This window comes from Macadamia integrifolia, chromosome 6 (assembly GCF_013358625.1).
Source record: "Macadamia integrifolia cultivar HAES 741 chromosome 6, SCU_Mint_v3, whole genome shotgun sequence".
NCBI classification, from domain to species: domain Eukaryota; kingdom Viridiplantae; phylum Streptophyta; class Magnoliopsida; order Proteales; family Proteaceae; genus Macadamia; species Macadamia integrifolia.
Genome location: NC_056562.1, coordinates 38,402,944 through 38,421,872, shown reverse-complemented (window position 1 = coordinate 38,421,872; position 18,929 = coordinate 38,402,944). Strand labels below are relative to the sequence as shown.

The following is an 18,929-nucleotide window of genomic DNA, read 5'->3' as shown; positions in this document are numbered from 1 at the left end:
GTTGTATGATATTGGTATCGACTAAGACCGATTCCCAATCCCTTATTGATCTGATGGTAACCGATATCATTCCAGGTGTAAAATAATAAAAGAAATTATACTATTTAAAAAAAAAAAAAAAAAGAGGACAAAACTGACTGATACGCATTGATCCGATTCGATCTGAATCAATATTGGCAGATATCAATATTGATACCGATACTATCCCCTAAATCCATGATTCCGAGCAGTCCGGAACCGATCTGGATCCCTGTTCCGGGTTTTTAAACACAGGTAAGAATCATTGTAACTATTTTTAGGCATGTGTAGAAAGTATTGGCTAGTTGAGAAAATTTCCGAGTTTGAACCAAACAAGTGTTTGATCATCCCTTCTCTTCCGCACAGCATCCAATGTCCATTCCCAACTCATTCAATTTCTTCATTCGGTTAGTATTTTCTGGTTCACTTGGTTTCAGCACGTAGAAATCCCTTCGGATTTCCTCATTAGGGTTTTTGGGTCATTCGATTTCCTTCCCCTTGTGCTGTAACCCCCACCCCCTTTTTTCCCCTCATTGTTTTCATCTTAGGTTTATCGTTGATCCTCTCACCAAATCCTTTTTTTTTTTTTTGAACTAATCTTCTTCTTCTTCTCCATTAGATTCTAATGCAAATCCGAGAACTAGACGACGGAAAGATGATTTATGGTAATTTGGCGCCGGATTTGGTGTGAGAATGAGAGAATTATCTGTCATGGAAATTGGAATTATGGATTCAGATTCGCTGGAAAGGCTCGTCGTCGAATGCCGTTTCCGTCTGAGATCGGCATTCGATTCTTTTTCTGTTGCATCCGAAGCATTTTCAGAGCAAAGCCTTGCGATCCTGATGGGAGTCCAAAGGCAGCAGCTTTGAAAAGGTCTGGTTTTTTTCTCTTTCGATCATCATCGTAATGAATTGGGGGAGTGGATTGTTGTCGCCTGTGGATGGACACCAAAGGAAAATGGAAGTGGCCGCCGCCACTGAGGCGGCCGATGACTATTACGTCGAGAAAGATCCGACTGGTCGATATGTCCGGGTATCATCTCTTATCTCTATAGTGGTAACCAAAATCCTCTTAATTTTTATCTCTATTACCGATCGTCAACTCTATAATTCAATTAATTAGACCTGGAAGATGTTCTTCTTAGATTTTTAATTTAGTTATGGTGTCTCCTCTTTGACCCCGCCCCTCCCCTCCCTCAGTATGAAGAGATCTTGGGTAATGGAGCATTCAAGACTGTGTATCCTGCGAATGGCATTGTTGATTTATTTGTTTATTGGGTTTTTTTTTTTTTTTTTTTTCGGTACATTGAAAATTTAGTCATCTGTGGAGGATGCATCTGTTTAGTTGAATTCCCAAAAATGGTTCTATTTTGGTTCCTTAATCCTCTTTTCATAGCTACAAGGCATTTGATGAAGTTGATGGAATAGAAGTAGCTTGGAACCAAGTGAAGATTGATGATATGTTGCAGTCACCAGAGAATCTGGAGAGGCTATATTCAGAAGTCCATCTTTTGAAATCATTGAAACATGAAAAAATTATCAAATTCTATAACTCATGGGTGGATGATAAGAAGAAAACTGTTAATATGATCACTGAGCTATTCACCTCCGGTAGTCTGAGGCAGTAAGTTCTGTTTACTCTCTCTCTTTGTCTCCTATATGCATCTATAGTATTTGATCCTTTTCTCAATTAGATACCGTAAGAGGCATAAGAATGTTGATATGAAGGCTATAAAGAATTGGGCACGGCAGATCCTCATGGGGTTGCAGTATCTTCACAGTCACAATCCACCAATTCTTCATAGAGACTTGAAATGTGACAACATTTTTGTTAATGGTAACCACGGAGAAATAAAGATTGGAGATCTTGGATTAGCAACTGTTATGCAGCAGTCTACTGCCAGAAGTGTTATTGGTAACCATTCAGTTTCTTTGGATGTATTTGTTCTTTGATTAAATCTACTGATTTTACATCCTATTTTTACTGCTTCCCTTATAGGTACTCCTGAGTTCATGGCTCCAGAGCTCTATGAAGAGGAGTACAATGAATTGGTTGACATATATTCTTTTGGTATGTGCATGTTAGAAATGGTTACATTTGAGTATCCATATAGTGAATGCAGAAATCCAGCTCAAATCTATAAGAAGGTTACATCAGTAAGTCTGCCCACTATTGCTATTATATTCCAATTGATGCAAGGTTTGACCATTTATTGGATGATCTCTGGATTTTGTGTTTAACGTGCCTTTTGATAGGGAATAAAGCCTGCTTCTCTTGATAAGGTGAATGACCTCCAAGTTAAGCATTTCATTGAGCAATGTTTGGCTCCAGCATCAGTGAGATTGCCTGCAAAAGAGCTCTTGAAGGACCCATTCCTCCTCTCTGACAATCCGAAGGGACCGATTCGAAGTCCGCTACAGTTACCATCAAATTTGCAGAAGTCTGGACCTCCTTCCATGGACATAGACTCGGAATACAAACAACTTTCAATTAGTTCTATTGCTGAGAAAAGCAGTGGAACTCCATGTTGTCCTCCTTCCTTGGAATTTCAAAGAATGAATAAAAATAATGAGTTCAGGGTAAGAGGGGAGATAAAGGATGATAACTCAATATCATTAACCCTACGTATTGCTGATACATCTGGTAAGTAAGTTTACCTTGGTAATTGTTTGTTGTTTAGCTTGTTATAATCTTACTCCAAGTTGTCACATGGGCAGGTCGAGCTAGAAATATCCATTTTCTTTTCTATCTTGATACGGATACGGCACTTTCAGTCGCTGGTGAGATGGTTGAACAACTTAATCTATCTGACCAAGATGTGGCTTTTATAGGTGAGTTCATTGATTACTTGATTGTGAGACTTGTACCCAGTTGGAAGCCTTCAATTGATTATTCATCCAATGGAGTAAGTCCAAATGAAGGATCTCTAGTACTTAGGACTGACAGGGGTTCAATGCGATCTCATTGGGGTTCAGTACCAATTAATCGTCCTGCTGAATCATCGATAGAGAGAGAAGTTTTATCTCAATTGAGTCCTATTGAAGGTTGCTTACTAGAGGTTGATACAACTAACTCAAATGGAAGATATGATCGAACTATGTCGCATGGTGATCTTATTACTTCTTCAAGTTTAACCAACAGAGAAGATCAAGAGTCTCAAGCATCAATGGTTTCAGATATTTCCACTGATTATGCTGCCACAATCAGTTCATTTACTAATAATGAGAGAATGGTTCTGGTAGAATGTCCTGATTACAACATTGATGGAGGCTGTAAAAGTTCAAGCGAGTATGGATTTGAGATGGATTTGGGTCTAGAGGAGTTGGATGGATGTAAAATGAAAGTTGATGATACCAATGTTGGTGACTATATGGTAGCAAATGAATTTACGAAGAGCCCAAAGTTCTCTATTAATGGTCTTTCTAATGGTATGAGTTTATCAAACATTTGTTCTTCCTTGTCAATCTCTGATAAAGATGAAGACTCTGAGCTGCAGTTGGAACTTAATGCGATTGAATCGCATTATCAACAATGGTTTGATGAACTCTCAAGGATGAGGGAAGAGGCTGTAGAGAGTGCTAAAAAGAGGTGGATCGCAAAAAAGAAATTAAGGATTCCGTAGTTTCAAGATTTGGTCCCTAAAAACTGTATTGTGCTAGAAAGTTTATTATCATTCTCATGAATGTTCACTATAAAATCATTATCGTTATTGAAATGGAAATTTTCGTAGTTTAGTCATTTAATTGTTATTAGTGAGTATGTTTTTTCTATTTAAACATTATTTTTTGTTGGTGGCAATTTCTCAGTGAACTGGTCTTGTACAATGTGTTTGGTTAGAAAAATACATTGGCTCATAGCGATAGTTTAGTTGGATGGGAATGAACAGTGCTAGATGTGTGGGGTTAGAAAAGTGTATTCCGTTTAGATGGTGGGACTCTTTTTTATGTCCCACCACTTCCTCTCAAGGGAAAGAAGGTTGTCCACGCTCGCACTCACCTTCTCTCTCCCTCTTAGCTCCCCTCTCTGCTTTCTCTCTCCTCTCACAATTATTAGGGCTTTGTGTTCTATTTGTATTTTGCTCCATTGTTACAAGGGTGCAACTCACAAGTCACAACTGCTTTTTCTTTCTACATTCTCCTCTCCTCAATTTTCCAGATTCTTTCTTCCTCTCTCTATTTTGCCTCTCTCATGCAAACCCTTTCTTACCATCATTCTGAACTGATTACCTAGTGACAATTGCGTTGTAACAATGGTTTTCATTCTACCACAATATGGCAAATGGCAAATCAGACAGTTAAATAACTAGGGAACAATATGGATTGATCACTAGTCAATTTTCAGCCTCATAATGGTCTACCCTCTCGTGTATAAACCATGAAACCCCTTATATTTGCTTGCACAAGCTTTATAGTCCTAAATTTTTTTCAGTTGGCTTTGCCATATAACAACTCTTTGATTTGACTGAAACTTGATATGTGAATAAGAAACCATGAGGTCTTCATGTCCACAAACTTTAAGCAGTAATCTACATTGACGAATGACGAAAATGATATGGTAACAAAAGTAAATGTCATCAAGTAAAAAATGAAATTAAAAAATAAAATTAAATGAAGTGGAATTGACAAAGCAGGTATCCTTTCCCATTTCCAATTAACGGACTAGGTGTTCTTGTTGCTATTAGTAGTTTATCCTAGTTTGTGGGATCCGCAAAGAGATTTGCGAAAGTAATTATTCAATAAGGGATCCGCAAAAGAGACTTCGACATTAGTTTTGTTGGGTTTGGACTGAGAAATCAGAACTCTATTTTTCTCACTTCATTCCTTCGATGATGACTGGGATATTACTCACCATCAGTTTCATTCCCAGTTTAATTTTCCATGTGACAATATCAAGCTCTGAAAATTGATTGATTTTGACAATTTTCCCAAGTGACACTAACAAACAAGCTTTATGAATTGGTCAATTTTGGTAGCCTTAGTCCCAGAAGGGAGTGTCAACGATCAAGGCAGCTCACATGGTAAGGGAAGAGGGAGAATGTCAAAAAATGACAGGATTGCGAGAGAGAGAGAGAGAGAGAGAGAGAGAGAGAAATTATGGAAGAGAGATCTATATAAAGCACCCTTGAGATAGAGACATTCTTTTCAACATGTGACATAGTATACATGCAACAGGATATTTACGGTATTTATGATGAAAGAGCAGGACCTATTCATCTCTTGCACGGCTAAGAGAGAAATTGTCCCCCAGGGCAACCACTTGTGTCTTTCTTGAAAATGCTTACCCAAGGAGAAGAGGGGATGCGGTAAATGAATGAGGAAGAAGATCAATTCCTGAACAATAGCTTCCCTAAAGAAACCATTTCTTGATCAGATAAACTAACTTTGATGTTCTGCATCAGACAAGTCTTCCACCCAAAGCCATCTTACCTATTAAATAGTCAGGCATTTGATATCCACACATAGAATTCCAGACCTGTACTTCACTTTCCATGCAGCCACTGCCAACACCCAATACATCTTTGAATTTCATCCCAAAGAAAAAAAGTCTGTTTTACAGCAAAGTATCTCCAAAACTGTAAAATGGGTGAATGAAGTTTGAAAATTGTCAACAATCAAATACTGGAATCTTCATTAGCAAATAAAAATTTCAAGTTCTCTTGAAAAGAATTGAGAAGGCTGCTTGTGAATAAGGTTGGCACACACCCAGAAAGGTTTTCAGGCAACAGGTTTTACCTCTCATTTTATTTTTTTAGGGGGAGGGGAGATACTAAGGTATACCAGATTAAATAAAACTTGAACATAACAAATGGGTCTGCCATCTAGCGAAAGGGACTCCCAGAGTTGCAGATAAAGAACTTCAGGTTTAGAATAGGATGAATAAATAGCAATCAATCAACAGTATCAGCTCCAAGTCCAACAAACAACTCCAAATTCCAGTGTGTCCCAGAAAATATGAAGGGAAAACGAGGAAATTGTATGGAATTATTAGTTCTACATATTAGTAGTACTTATAAAGAATAATCAATGGAGTGAAACACCATCTATACATGCACTGCAAAAATTCCAGCAGTAAAACCAGACTTTCTCACAAAGCATATGACAGGAGGGGGGCTGGGGAGTGCATCAAATGCTCTCATTATTGCTTGGACAAGAACTAAGACTCCCATATACAACTTCATTTTGAAAACCCAAAACTTCTCCCAACTGATTAAAGTCGAGGCGAAAATAACTCTAGCCTAAATAGAAACAACCAAACCAGACTTCACCCAGGAATAAATCAAAACCAAAATTCCAAAATACCTCTAGTAACACACAAAAGGTATTAACAACAAATGAAACAAAATTGATGTCTAATTAACTGATGCCAATCCACTTTACGCTATACTGACCATGCTCTTTGGTCTGGACAGCTGACCTCAAAAGCAGTCCCATATGGGTCTACTTAATAACCAAGAACATGAGTTGGGTCATTTGTAGCCCCAACTTGTTGATTTGAGTCTACCTGACTGAAGTTAATCTACATAAAATACGAGAATTGTCATCTGCAGGCCACAGTTAGTTGATCACTTGTTACACAAGGAGAGGACCGAGAAAACAAAACAGAAAAAAATTATTTTCAGCACATAACCTACTAGTATTCCTTTATTTTTTCAAAAGGAAAACTGGTTTATTTTACATTAACACACTTATGGATGCCACAACAGAAGAAAATGTGAGAGAGATGCAAAAAACAAAGTAAGTAGCTAAAGCCACATATGCACATCCCAGAAAAAAAGGAATCACAACAAGGGTTGGGCTTGGGCTGGAGTTTTTTTTTTTTCACTGAGGAAGCATATCATCAGAAAGCTGACTTTGAGATTTAACATATGCACTTATTGCAAGAAGTTTTCAGTTTGCATCAAGCATTATACATGTTTGCTCACTGAAGTTGCAGCACCTGTAACAAATCGGGGAGCTACTCCAGTAGCAGCCATCATCTCATATATGCTCATGGGGAACCTCTTCAACACTCCACAAAGCTTGAATTGGATATATAACCAAGGGTTCTCTCCTAACTTCTTTTCAAGCACATATACTCAACTTCCAATCCTGAAAACATTTCAAGGGCCACGCATGGAAAGCCCCTGTTCTTAATCCTAGCCTCAGAAAGCAAGTGTACAATCCCATAGAACTAAAGTCTCAAGCCTAAGATACCATGGGCTGATCCAGAAATTTTCCTCAGAAAAACCACGAAGATGTGTATATTTGGCAATATATACCATTACAGAAAACTAGAAAACCATATAGCACTATATCCAAGAAGCAGCCAAGCAAGAGGCGACAGTCTAACAGTGTAAAGCCAGCATAATTTCCACCCAAACAAACTCAAATAATTCAGCACTGCTAAGAGATGATGCAAAGCACAGAAAGTTGTTAACCAGACCATTAAAGCATATTAAACACATCCACCTCGGCGCCCACAAGAGAGAGAAAATAGTTTATTCAGAACTTTTATCACATTCGGAAGTGGCAATCAAAGGTTTATTCAGTAATAAATCAACTCTCCAATACACAACTTCCAGACTAAACATCCGAACAAGAATTCACAGAGAGGAAAAAATCACTTAAATCTTTCAATCAAAGAAGATTATCTGTACAAGATGAACACTGTAAGCATTGGAATTTTCCACACTTACACCACCAATGAGACTGATGAAACAGGTACCACACGAGGCTACCAGTTCTCCTTGACAATCTTCGACTTCTCGAGTATGAACTTTCCTTCCTTGTATTTCTGAGTTTCTTCATAAGCTCGCTCATACTTCCAACCCAGCACCTCGCGGCATTCACCGCAGTAGACATCCGCAACAGTGTGGAGACCAGTCATGAGATGTCTGTCTTCTTTAGGCCCCACAACTATGTTCATCGCATGAGAGAACAAAAAGGCTCGACCGTTTCTCCCCTGAAGATGTTTCCGAAGAACAAGGAAACAAGATGCCCAAATCGTTCAGCAAAGATAAAACCCAGTCCCAAGAAATTTAAAGTAAATACCCCCACCCCCAAAAAATAATAATAATAATATCGGATCTAAGGGGGGAAAAAATAGAGCACAGATTATGATTTGTTTGGGAAAGATTAAATTTATATTCTTGGGTGGATGGATGAAGAAATCCCACCTTTCTGTTCCTCCAATTCTCTATCACACAAACACAGAAGAAAAAAAAAAAAAACTTAAATCAAAACCCCATGGGGCTTTGGAGTGGCTGCTCTTGATCTCACATGGAACCTATGGTTGTGGTGAATGGTTTCATCTTCTCCCTCCTTTCTGTTCCATAAATATTTCCAGAGGGAAGTGAGAAGAAGGGACACTAGCCATTCCAAATCCCAGGGATACAATCAATACACATCTATAAATTATAAGAAAACTAGTGCAAGAGTTTCACCTGAAAAGATTTAGAAATGATATCATCATGAAGGGAAACATGATTTCGGCAATTACAGCAACCGTACAACCGAGGCCCAACCCATTCCGCCATCGAAGGAAAAGCTTAACACTAACCCCTCACAGCTCCGGAAAATCTAAATCTCATGGGAACACTAATCGTTTGAAAGAAAAGAAACAAGTCAAAACACCCAGGAAATTATCACTCCCCAAAACCAAAAAAATTCAGGTAAGAAACTCAATCAAACCCGTACGAAAATTAAAAAGGAAATGGCAAAAACGACATAGAAAGCAGGAAAAGAACCTTACTCCTTGCTCCCTTTTCTCATACAAACTGGAAAGCCCAAAAAAGGATTATGCTTTAACCGTTCTTCCTCCTAGCTCTGGTCGCAGAGATAAAAATCAGAGCAGCGTAGCGTGAATGAGTATGGAAATTTATAATGAAAAGCGAGAAAGAATAAGATAACAGCTTGAGTGAAGCATTGAAAAAAGACAGGGTAGTATTAAAATTTAAAACAAATAATAAATCAAAACCCACTACCAAAGAAAAATAAATTCTGAAATAAGATCTGGGTCGATGAAGAAATGTAGTAAAAACCCAAAATAAATTAGTTTTTAAAGAGAATAGATGAGGATCTGACCTGTACTTTGGAATCCCGAATTTATTACCAATCATTGAAAACGCAATGAAACTATAATTAAAGAACAGATTCTCAGTAATAAAAAATAAAAAACTCACGATTCGATAAGGTCACTATTCCTTCCTTGGAGAATGGTGTTCCTGCTGATCAAAGATCGCCTACCAACAAAATCAAAGTTTCGAATATATAGTCTATATAATTAAGGGAAAACTAAATTTCAAGATTTGAACTTGAAATCGAACCAGGTCATGGTGCCATAGGGCAAAAGGTTGCCAGAGCGAACACAGAAGCGGAAAGAGAGAGAGAGAGAGAAGAGAGAGAGAGAGAGAGGGTTAGGGTTTTTAGAGGAACTTCACAGTTGAGTCGACGAGTATTAGAAGTAGTATATATGTATTGAGTTTGAGTAGTTTGTTTTAGGAGAAGTTGCACTGGAGATGGTCGGTTGGTCACCAGGAACGACCCTTTTGGGAAAATCCACAAAATTGAAACTCTGTTATTCTATAAAGACATGGATTGACATCCAACCCCCATGGTGTCAATTTTTTTTTATTTTTTGGGGTGGGGGGATGGGTGTGGTGTACATTTTTATTTTTATTTTTATTTATTTATTTATTTATTTTTCCTTTTGGTAAAAGCAAACTTCAATTAGATAGAAGACATGAGTTAGACAAGGTCTCAGTGATTAGAACACGAAACTAAGGAGTGGAATATAGCCAATCCGTTGTACATGTTTTTAACGGGGCCTTCTAAGATAGCGGATGGGCAAAACCAATAACTTCCTTAGACATACAGTTGTAAACACAACTAACATAAGCATTGGCACATTTCTCTTTCACATGGAGCAAGAAAACCATGATGGAAAAAGAAATGGCACATGCCAGACACCAAGTATCACAGTATGCATGTGGTTCTATGCATGCCAGACAAAGCTTGTCATAGTATGCATGCGGCCCAACCATATGGCCCGAAAGAATGTGAAGGTACTAGAGGACCCACATCTTCCCACAAACCAACTGACTAAACCTACATAGAATTAGAAAAGCCAAAACACAACTGGCAAAATGTAAAAAAACCAAAACACAACCGACTAAAATAAGAAAATGGCCATCATAGGTGGCCGACAAGGCAACACAGCCGCATGGGGCAGCCCAAACCTTCAGAGTCATGTCGTACATCCTTGCATCATTATCTCCATGCACCGTATACCCTCTCCGGCAAACAAAAATCGCCCGCGCTCTGGTCCATAGTTCATCCACGGTCACGCCGAAAGCTCGGCTGTAGATCTAAGCCAAGAACTCACTTATGACAATGATACGGAGGCTGATCTTCAAGGCCTGAAGCACAGCCATGGCTGCAGCATGGGAAAGTAATAGATCTGATCTGCATATCTGTTCAAAACAAAATGGCGGCGGTTGTTGCAGAAACCTCGCTTGGGGCGGAGAGACAAGGGGATGCTGCAGAGGACGGAGCGACAGGTGGCTGGCGCAGGTATGCAGCCAGGGCTGAGGGTTGTCGTCAGCGTTGTCGACATTGTCGACGTTGTTAGCATCGTCAGCGTCTTCACCAGCATTGTCGCTTGAAGGGCATCCACCAATGCTCAGGCTTCCCAATGGGGGTCTGGATCTCAGAAATGGTAGGAGGGAATGTCGAGCGGTGATCCAAAGCAAAAGAGACCCCATGGGTCAGCACTCGGGCACCAAATTGCTTTCCTGAAGTGGAGCAGTAGTCCTTGGAAGGTTTCCGACGACGAGACACATAGCAGATGGAGAGGAGGAAGAGTATGGGACCGATGAAGGCCCCAACGTAGAATCCGATCACAACCCATATGCAAAGACCTTGGGTTGTTTTCGACTGCAGCAACATGTCGTCGTCGTCGTCATTGTCATTGTCAGCGTCGTTGTCTCCATCTCTGCCTAGAGGGCAACCAAGGGTCATGGCGGAGATTGGATCAAAATTACTCACACGGAGGAGAAAGGGAAGGTTTAGGTATACAAGTCACTGGGACGGAGGGCAACATGCCACGAGGGCAGAGGTTTTTCTTGGGGTGGGGTGCAATGGTGTCATATTCTACTCGCATTAGAATCAGCTAGAATAAGCAAAGGTTTTCATAAATGTGTGATTTTTTTTTCAATTGTTATTTAAAAAATGTAAAACTTTCCAGTGGTAAGATTTATTGATTTTTCGTTATTGTAATGATTAAAGAAAAAAATTTAATGAAAAGAAAAAATGAAGGTCAAAGAGCATTCATGATATCAACTTATCCCATGCTTTACTTTACTACTATCAATTCCACCTTTACTAAACTTTCAATTGTTCACTCAAAATGGGGGTAGGACACTAGGACACACCCCTCCCCCAACCCAAAAGAAAAAATAAGTGTGGGGAAAGAAGTAAATTCCAATGTGCAAAAGAGGAGAGAAAAAAGGGACGGGGAAATCCAAAATCCAGCCTTGTGAATGAATAATGGCAGAACTATGAAAATAATTTTCGGAGTCATAACAATTGCATAACATAGTTGGTGAATTGTACTGCACAAAAAAGCCCACGCTCATTAGGAAGTCTCGAGTCTGAGCCACCAGATTGTTACCTGCTTCCCCACCATGTCTATCAAAAAATAAATAAATAAATAAATAAATAATAATAATAATAACAATAATAAAGAATTGAATGAGTTGTTAAGTCTTAGGTCATTTGATTGGTCTCACAATAATTCTTGTCTCAAATTGTAATTTCACTAGCAAACAAGCATTTTCTCAGGATTTCTTCATATAGTATTTTACTTTTCACTTTTTTGTCATTTTGTATTTTCATATGATTTATAGTAAAATATACGGTTGGTGAACTCTATTTTATTCGCCACTGGTGTTGAATCTAGGAAGTGATTATTGGGAGAGAGTTTTCTGAGTAAGTGGTATATAGAAGCAACCTAAAAAATCCAATATCTCTATGAGTGCGTATCAGATTCTCCTATAAGAATTATTCTCACACGATTTTGATCCACACACATGAAATCCAGCTGGAATCCATAACATGGCTGGATCCATGAATTTGGAACAGGGTCTTAGGTTCTCGTCCCTCGAAAAAAAGTCAGTCTTTCATCCCCTTTAACACCCTTTGTCTATAAACCAAACCAACGGAAGAGAGAGTTTCAATGTTCTACAAGAATGAAGAATCTAATGCCAATGTATTTAATTTCCCCTAAGAAGACTAATAATCCAATCAAGAACCAAAGCTAGATGCTGTGATATCCATGCTTCTCTTTGTCCTCTTCAAGCTTACCAAGTTTTTGTAAATATTCAGAATCCACCTACCCCAGCCCAGACAAACAAACCACATCTTAAAGAACTAAAAAAGCTGTTCTTTTGTCTAAGTAGAGAAGATACAGATACACTATCATGCTACCCTGTCAAGGTAGATCATGCCGGCGATCTTCTCGCTGCGCTTGCCCTTCATTGCTTACTAAACAGCAACATAACTATAGTAATACGAGCAACACAGAGAATGGTATATTTTCTTATACAGAGAAGGATCAAGAGTATTTAGAAACGGAACCACTATGGAGAATCTTGTCTAGATAGGAAGAACTGAATTTCTTGGTGTTAATATAATCTAATCTATCTTTTCTTGTTTAATGGGAGACTTGACTGACTCAGGTGTTATTTAATAATTTTTTTTTTTAATTCTATTTATATAATATTTGATCACCAAAACCAAATCAGAGATGATTTCATCTTTGTTGGTTTCCAGACAGCCACGATCCAACAACACAGAACAAAACAGCAGGAAGAATCCTAAAAAAAACTGAAGAGGGGAGACCGAAGGAAGCTTCTTGGAAGTCTTCAACTCCAAACCAATTAGGCAAGTTATCCATTTTCTTTCCTCTCCTATATAAAACTACAACATGGGAGGGAAGCCTGCAACCCATGTCTTGATCTTGGTATTAACTGAGAAGAAGTAAATTGGGTCTTTGGTTCAGTGGAAACTGAGATGGAGAACAGGGGAAATTCATCATCATCGCCTTCATTGATTGAGAGTCCGATGAGTGAGTACGAGGATCTGCTACCAGTAATGGCAGAGAAGCTGGATGTGGAGAATTTTATGTCGGAGCTGTGTGGAGGATTCCAAATTCTGGCAGAACCCGAAAGAGGGCTGATAACACCGGAGAGCCTGAGGAAGAATTCTTCGCTTCTGGGTATGGAAGGAATGTGCAAAGAGGAGTCAGAAGCGATGGTGAAGGAAGGAGATTTGGACGGCGATGGAGCACTTAATGAGATGGAGTTCTGCATCTTAATGGTCAGGCTCAGCCCTGGCATGATGCAGGACGCTGAGGCCTGGCTTGAGAAGGCCCTCCCTCCACTGGGAGATGGGAGCTGAGGCAATCTGTTTAGTTAGTTTCCTATTGAAATACTGTTTTAACCTTCTTTATAGAAACTTCTGATCACAATTGTTCATGTTCTGCACTTCCACTAAGAAATTAAAACTTGCCACTCGAAGAAATTATAACTTGAAAGAGAGACTATTCTTTGATCAATGGGTCCTCTGTTTTTTCAGTGGAATCCTTTATAATCTGGGTGTCGCAATTGATCTTAGATTAAATTCTGATCGCCATTATTCGCGTTCTGCAATTCCACTTGAAGAAATTAAAACTTGAATGATAAACTATCTTTGGTCAATAGAACCTCTGTTTTTTCAGTGCGATGTAAGCTACCATCATGTCTCCCTCTCTGCCGACCTGGGTTCCAGTGCATATTTATATTGACCTTAAATTTGGTAATTCGATGATTTTTGCAGAAAAGAGAAGAATTATGTGCCCGAGAAATTAATTTCATTAAAATTCGGTTATCATATGCTCAAAAATCTCATAGTGATCTTATGTAAAGTGATTTTATGTAATTCTTAGGGCACATTTCAGACTCCATTCTTCTTCAAATCATTACTACTTTTCCCCTCAAAATCTTCAAACAAATATGAACAATTGAACTCATATAACACATTATCTAATAAAATTAATGTTTAACTCGAAATATTTCGACACGGATTGGTCGTATGTAGGCTATTCAATTGCCTATGAGTGTGAGTAGGATCACTGCAACTGTTTGATTGAATAATTGACTCGTCTCTTTTAATGGGATCACTTTATCGGTGGCTTTGTGGCAATAAAGGCTTTAAAAGCATTGATAAATAAATGGAATGGGTGAATGAGTCGGCAAACCAAGCTATGGACAGAATCCCAAATTTACTCTACGAACAACCACCAAGAGAGTGATCTACAAGCAACTTGAGCATAGGGAAAGAGTACATCAACAACAAGCAACAGTTGTATACTCCCCAAAATGTAAAGAAATCATCTCTGACAAAGGCCTATAACCTGATGACGCAAACCAGTGGATGGAGCTACTCCCCACATTTCTCAAGGATCCTTCTCGTCCCCATTCTTTCGAACAGAGATAATTTTAAACCAATTTCTGGAAATACATCAAGTTCGAAACACAACCATCATTTGAATTAGTTGAAAATCCGCCATCTACCATACTGTTTTGTCTAAACTTTACAACATTTTACATTCAACCAGAGGAAGCCTTGAAGAACTTCCAGGTAGATAAATAACCAGTTCGAAGCATAAAAACACACTGCTAATCAGGAACATAAGAACTAAATTAAGGTCAACTAAACTAAACTAAACTAAGACTACCCGTCTACTGAAATGCACCTCTCAAAGTAAAATGCCACCTCCAACAACGTCAACTGCCTATCACACCCATCGTTAACCCTTTCTCCACTGCAATCTTCAGGTTCTTGACCTCCGCACAGGAGACCGGCTGTGAAAAACCATAAGAAGAGAAGATGAATCACAACAATGAATCCCACATTAAAAATAAATAAATACAAGTGGAAGTCTTCCTTACCTAGGGTATCTGCCATAATCCGGACTGCGGTTCCTGTCATAGGCAGGGCCATTGTACCTATCATAAACTGGACTGCGAGCACGCCCATAATCAGGACTTGGTCGGCCCCTGCGGTGTATTGGACTAATTGACCTACCACCATATGGGCTATCCCCACGCCTCCCATAACCACCTCTTCTAGGGCTGTCCCGCCTGTCGCCTCGTTGTTCGCCATCATCCCTCAAGGCATACTCAACAGATACCACCCTGTCCAATATCTTGCTGCATTTGCATGGAAAACCTTACAGATTATTAACATTAATATAGCTATGAAGGATAACAAGAAGAAAAAATGGTGGCAAGGTTATAACCTCATATGAGTACACTCGAGTGCTTTTGTAGCATCTTCCTGAGTTTCAAACTGCACAAATGCGAAGTTTCTTCTAATCCGCACATGCAGAACCTTCCCATAAGGTTCGAAGTGCCTTTCAATGTCACGGATCCTTGTGCGCTCTGGGTCAAAGTTGATCACAAAAAGAGTTTTTGTGGGCTTCTGATTGGCCATTGACCTAGATCCCTCACGATGACGTGAACCCCCCCTTTCACCATTCTGAAAGAGGACAAGCATCTTATGAATCATGTAACTACCATGCCAAGTCTATGACCATAAACAAAAGAAATGGAATTAAAAACAAATTGAAGACAAATTACCCTTGCCCACTCCACTGATAGCCTACGTTTACTGTAACCAAATGGCGTGTTGTCAAGACGAGATATGGCATCTTCGGCATCACGCTCATCATCAAAATAAACAAATGCAAAACCTGCAGCAACAATAGAGAAGTCAGATAGAAGAAGGTAACAGTAATTAACAGATGCTACTTCCACACAGCGATCAGCAAACGATTACAGGATCTTATTTCCCTGGAATAACAGAAGAATACAACACCTGCAAATATTTGTAGGCCTGATGCACAAAAGGATGTCAATAATGGAGAGGCCTTGCATGATGAACAAAATCATGATGATAGCATAAAAGTTTAAATCCAAAGTGTCAGAACTGAGAAGTCATTGCTGAGCATGCTTCGCCATTCAAGCAGCAAGTGTTCAGCAGTAGTAGGCATGGCATGTCATGACTGATTTGATTGATCTCCCTATGATCAGTAGGAGTAGGCATGGCATGATTGATTGGACAGATCCCTCTATGATCATTCTTGTAAAATAGCAACTTTAGACAGTGGGGGGTGAGTGACTGATGATCGAGTGAAGGAAATGCAGAATGATGCCATTTGTGGAAGGAAGGTGCTGATGAGCAGCGAGGCAGGAAGGATTTCATTGCCTTGGATGGTTATTGCACGGAAGATAGTGAGCCCAGAAAGGAGCTCAATTTCCCTTAGTAGTGGTTCCTGCGTCAAAACAAACATTTAACACCGAGGTCTTTCCCAAGAAAAGAAATGCATCATTTTTCAAACCCCGCCATGAAGCTATCACAGGATATACATACTACATTTGTAGCCATATATCCAAACCCAACAGAGGTTTTCCTGTCTAAAAAAAAAAATTGTAAAACCGGCGTCCGACATGGGTGCTCGTCAAAACATTTGAAAACGAAAAAACATCACGAAATACTCGATCCGATAAAACCCAAAGATTTCCCATTAAGCTGAATCTAAGACACCAAAGGTGGAAAGAAAAACATTTTAAGTGTCAAAATAACTCAGCAAATACACCAAAGTCAGCCGATTTGATTCCCTTTGTTGCACCAAAAACAGATTGAAAGGTTTCTTTGGACCTACCAAAAGAATTGAAACAAAACCACAAAAATTAGGGCTCAAAAGAAAACCCCCTGGTCGAGGGGGTGTACCACATACAATCTGAGTCCCTGCCTGCACGACTCAGACCCATAGGTCGGTCAAGAAAAATACTCATCCGGTCAATACATTCTCCAAAAACACATTAGGGAACGAACAAATGGATCTGGGAAAAAACAAATAAGATCAAACTAGAAGAAAAAAATTGGGATAACAAAAGAAACACTTCCTTCCTTGTTTCCCATATAACTTTATCATTAAACCATGGACACGTTGCTTAAGGGCAGTAAGGATCACCTTCCAATACATAAATTTCGGAATGAGAACATATTCAGAGTTGAACATAACTTCAGAAATATTATCAACAAAATATTTATGAACACTAATAGAGTTCTCTCTAATGATGATTGATATTCTAAAAAGACAAATTAGAGCAGTATCAAGTCAGGTAAGCATATGCTAACACAGTAAAGAACATGAACGAACAAAAGCAACTAGTAAATCAAAGGGTTGAAACTTTTAAGAAAGCTCCAATGAACCAGTTGAGAATTTTATGCATCAAACAGCTGATCCAAAGACAGAATCCACTGAATAGCAATATCAATCAAACAGAAACCTGTATATATCTCTTACGATCAAAGGTATGTTGTTCAACATAAGGGATGACAATTATTGTAGTATCCATCACAATATTAGAAAAAGATTTACGATTATTGATAGACAACGCCACAACAACAAAAATATATCAAACAAAGAAACCAAAAATATGATTTACCAGATTTCATGTCGACGCGCTCGACCCTTCCATATTTATTGAACAGGCGCTCCAACTCAGACTGGCGAGTATCGTAACCGAAATTTCCGCAAAACACCGGCCTCATACTGGTTTATACACGAAATAAAATACCTCCCGGAAACCTAAAAAAATCCAGAACTGTCAATAGAAGCGAACCAAAAAAAAAAACCGAGAAACCCAAATAAAAAATAAAAAACCCTAAGACTTAATTCTGATATTATCGATATCAGATCAAAGGAAACTGGATTAGCAAAACTAATATTCCATTGCAATAAGAGAATATAAGGAAATGCGACAAAATAAATCGCATCGAGGATCCGATAACAGAAACCCCAATTTCGAATACCCCGTGAAGCGATTGACTCTCAGAGACTTCGTCTGATCTAACCCTAGCAAAAGCAGAGAATCCATAGTAAGAGGTACCTTTGATCCTACTACCCTTACCTTTGATCCTTCGAGAAAAAGCGAAGTGAAAGAAACCCTAAGCGCACGAGAAGAAAAGAAACCTTACGAGTTACGAATAAGGGACAGTTGCATTTATATAGCCACCGAAGTCGCCTAATTTCGGTTAGATGATGCGTGGATTCTACGTTCTATCCTGACCGTCGAAGCCAAGCCCGGCCCGGCCCACATTAGCAAATCTGGACTCTGGAGCACGATAACATAAAAATGCGTTTTATTATCGATTCTGGTTTTAATTTCAAAAACAGAATTATTTATTAAACGGTTTGTGTTTGTAGTGTATTTACACCATATAAATTAATTTAATTATTTTTTAAATCATAATATAAGCATAATTGGGGCGTCCTTCAAACACAACAGAAAATAAGTTCGTCCCCAATTCGGTCCACAATTGTTGGTTTGAATCAAGAAAGAAAATCTAAAACTGAAACCAGGAAAATTTGTTTGACTATAACAATTTTAAAAACTTTTAGTTTGTGATATTGAAGTTGTTTAATAAACGGTTTGATTATGATTTTTAACTTTTCATATTTCTAAACCAGTTAACACCCTCACCAATACTACTCCAACTGTCAAGGTCATGCAATTTATCCCAATAGAAATTCACAGTTCGACTATCATATCGACTATCATATCTTCACCTTCTGACTGCTACCTACACACCCCCTCTTCGCTTTCTTTCCTCCCTTACTCTCTCTAGTAAATGAGTAGACGTAATAATAATAGTTTAGAAAGGTAGCATATTCGATCCTCCTATCTCTCACCCTATTCGGTAATAATAATAGTATAAATATATATGTGTGGCCCAATGGACCTCTTACTGACCTCTCTTGTGGACCATTTATCGGATCAATGTATGTCTTGCATAAAAAAAAAATATATATATATATATAT

At 38.7% G+C, this 18,929-nt stretch overlaps 4 protein-coding genes across 12 annotated transcripts; 2 read left to right on the top strand and 2 right to left on the bottom strand.

The window, feature by feature from the left end:
- The first annotated feature begins 336 nt into the window (after positions 1–336).
- LOC122081713 (probable serine/threonine-protein kinase WNK10) lies at positions 337–3,757 on the top strand. Of its 2 annotated transcripts, none has more exons than XM_042648913.1 (7): positions 337–1,051; positions 1,219–1,256; positions 1,415–1,642; positions 1,713–1,933; positions 2,018–2,175; positions 2,275–2,662; positions 2,737–3,757. In XM_042648913.1, exons 1-7 carry the CDS (start codon positions 926–928, stop codon positions 3,639–3,641), a joined length of 2,064 nt encoding a protein of 687 aa, XP_042504847.1. In that variant the 5' UTR covers positions 337–925; the 3' UTR covers positions 3,642–3,757. The 2 variants fall into 2 exon arrangements, with proteins under 2 accessions (XP_042504847.1, XP_042504845.1); XM_042648911.1 differs by having other exon boundaries at positions 337–1,075.
- A 3,738-nt stretch (positions 3,758–7,495) lies between these two features.
- Positions 7,496–9,571, bottom strand: LOC122081714 (protein yippee-like At4g27745). Of its 7 annotated transcripts, XM_042648916.1 has the most exons (5): positions 9,324–9,535; positions 9,180–9,239; positions 8,745–8,823; positions 8,442–8,595; positions 7,496–7,960 (listed from the first exon to the last, which is right to left on the bottom strand). In XM_042648916.1, exons 4-5 carry the CDS (start codon positions 8,532–8,534, stop codon positions 7,733–7,735), a joined length of 321 nt encoding a protein of 106 aa, XP_042504850.1. In that variant the 5' UTR covers positions 8,535–8,595; positions 8,745–8,823; positions 9,180–9,239; positions 9,324–9,535; the 3' UTR covers positions 7,496–7,732. The 7 variants fall into 7 exon arrangements, 5 of the variants coding, with proteins under 5 accessions (XP_042504850.1, XP_042504849.1, XP_042504848.1 ...); XM_042648915.1 differs by having other exon boundaries at positions 9,180–9,535; XM_042648914.1 differs by having other exon boundaries at positions 8,750–8,823; positions 9,180–9,534.
- Positions 9,572–12,716: 3,145 nt separating this feature from the next.
- Positions 12,717–13,612, top strand: LOC122080757 (calcium-binding protein KIC-like). The gene has a single exon (XM_042647588.1). The coding sequence runs from the start codon at positions 13,069–13,071 to the stop codon at positions 13,453–13,455; it is 387 nt and encodes a 128-aa protein (XP_042503522.1). The 5' UTR covers positions 12,717–13,068; the 3' UTR covers positions 13,456–13,612.
- A 950-nt stretch (positions 13,613–14,562) lies between these two features.
- LOC122082869 (serine/arginine-rich splicing factor RS31-like) lies at positions 14,563–18,084 on the bottom strand. 2 transcript variants are annotated; one of them, XM_042650674.1, is made up of 6 exons: positions 18,018–18,084; positions 17,553–17,695; positions 15,678–15,790; positions 15,338–15,576; positions 14,988–15,248; positions 14,563–14,900 (listed from the first exon to the last, which is right to left on the bottom strand). In XM_042650674.1, exons 2-6 carry the CDS (start codon positions 17,656–17,658, stop codon positions 14,870–14,872), a joined length of 750 nt encoding a protein of 249 aa, XP_042506608.1. In that variant the 5' UTR covers positions 17,659–17,695; positions 18,018–18,084; the 3' UTR covers positions 14,563–14,869. The 2 variants fall into 2 exon arrangements, with proteins under 2 accessions (XP_042506608.1, XP_042506609.1); XM_042650675.1 differs by having other exon boundaries at positions 17,997–18,021.
- Between the last annotated feature and the right edge of the window lie 845 nt (positions 18,085–18,929).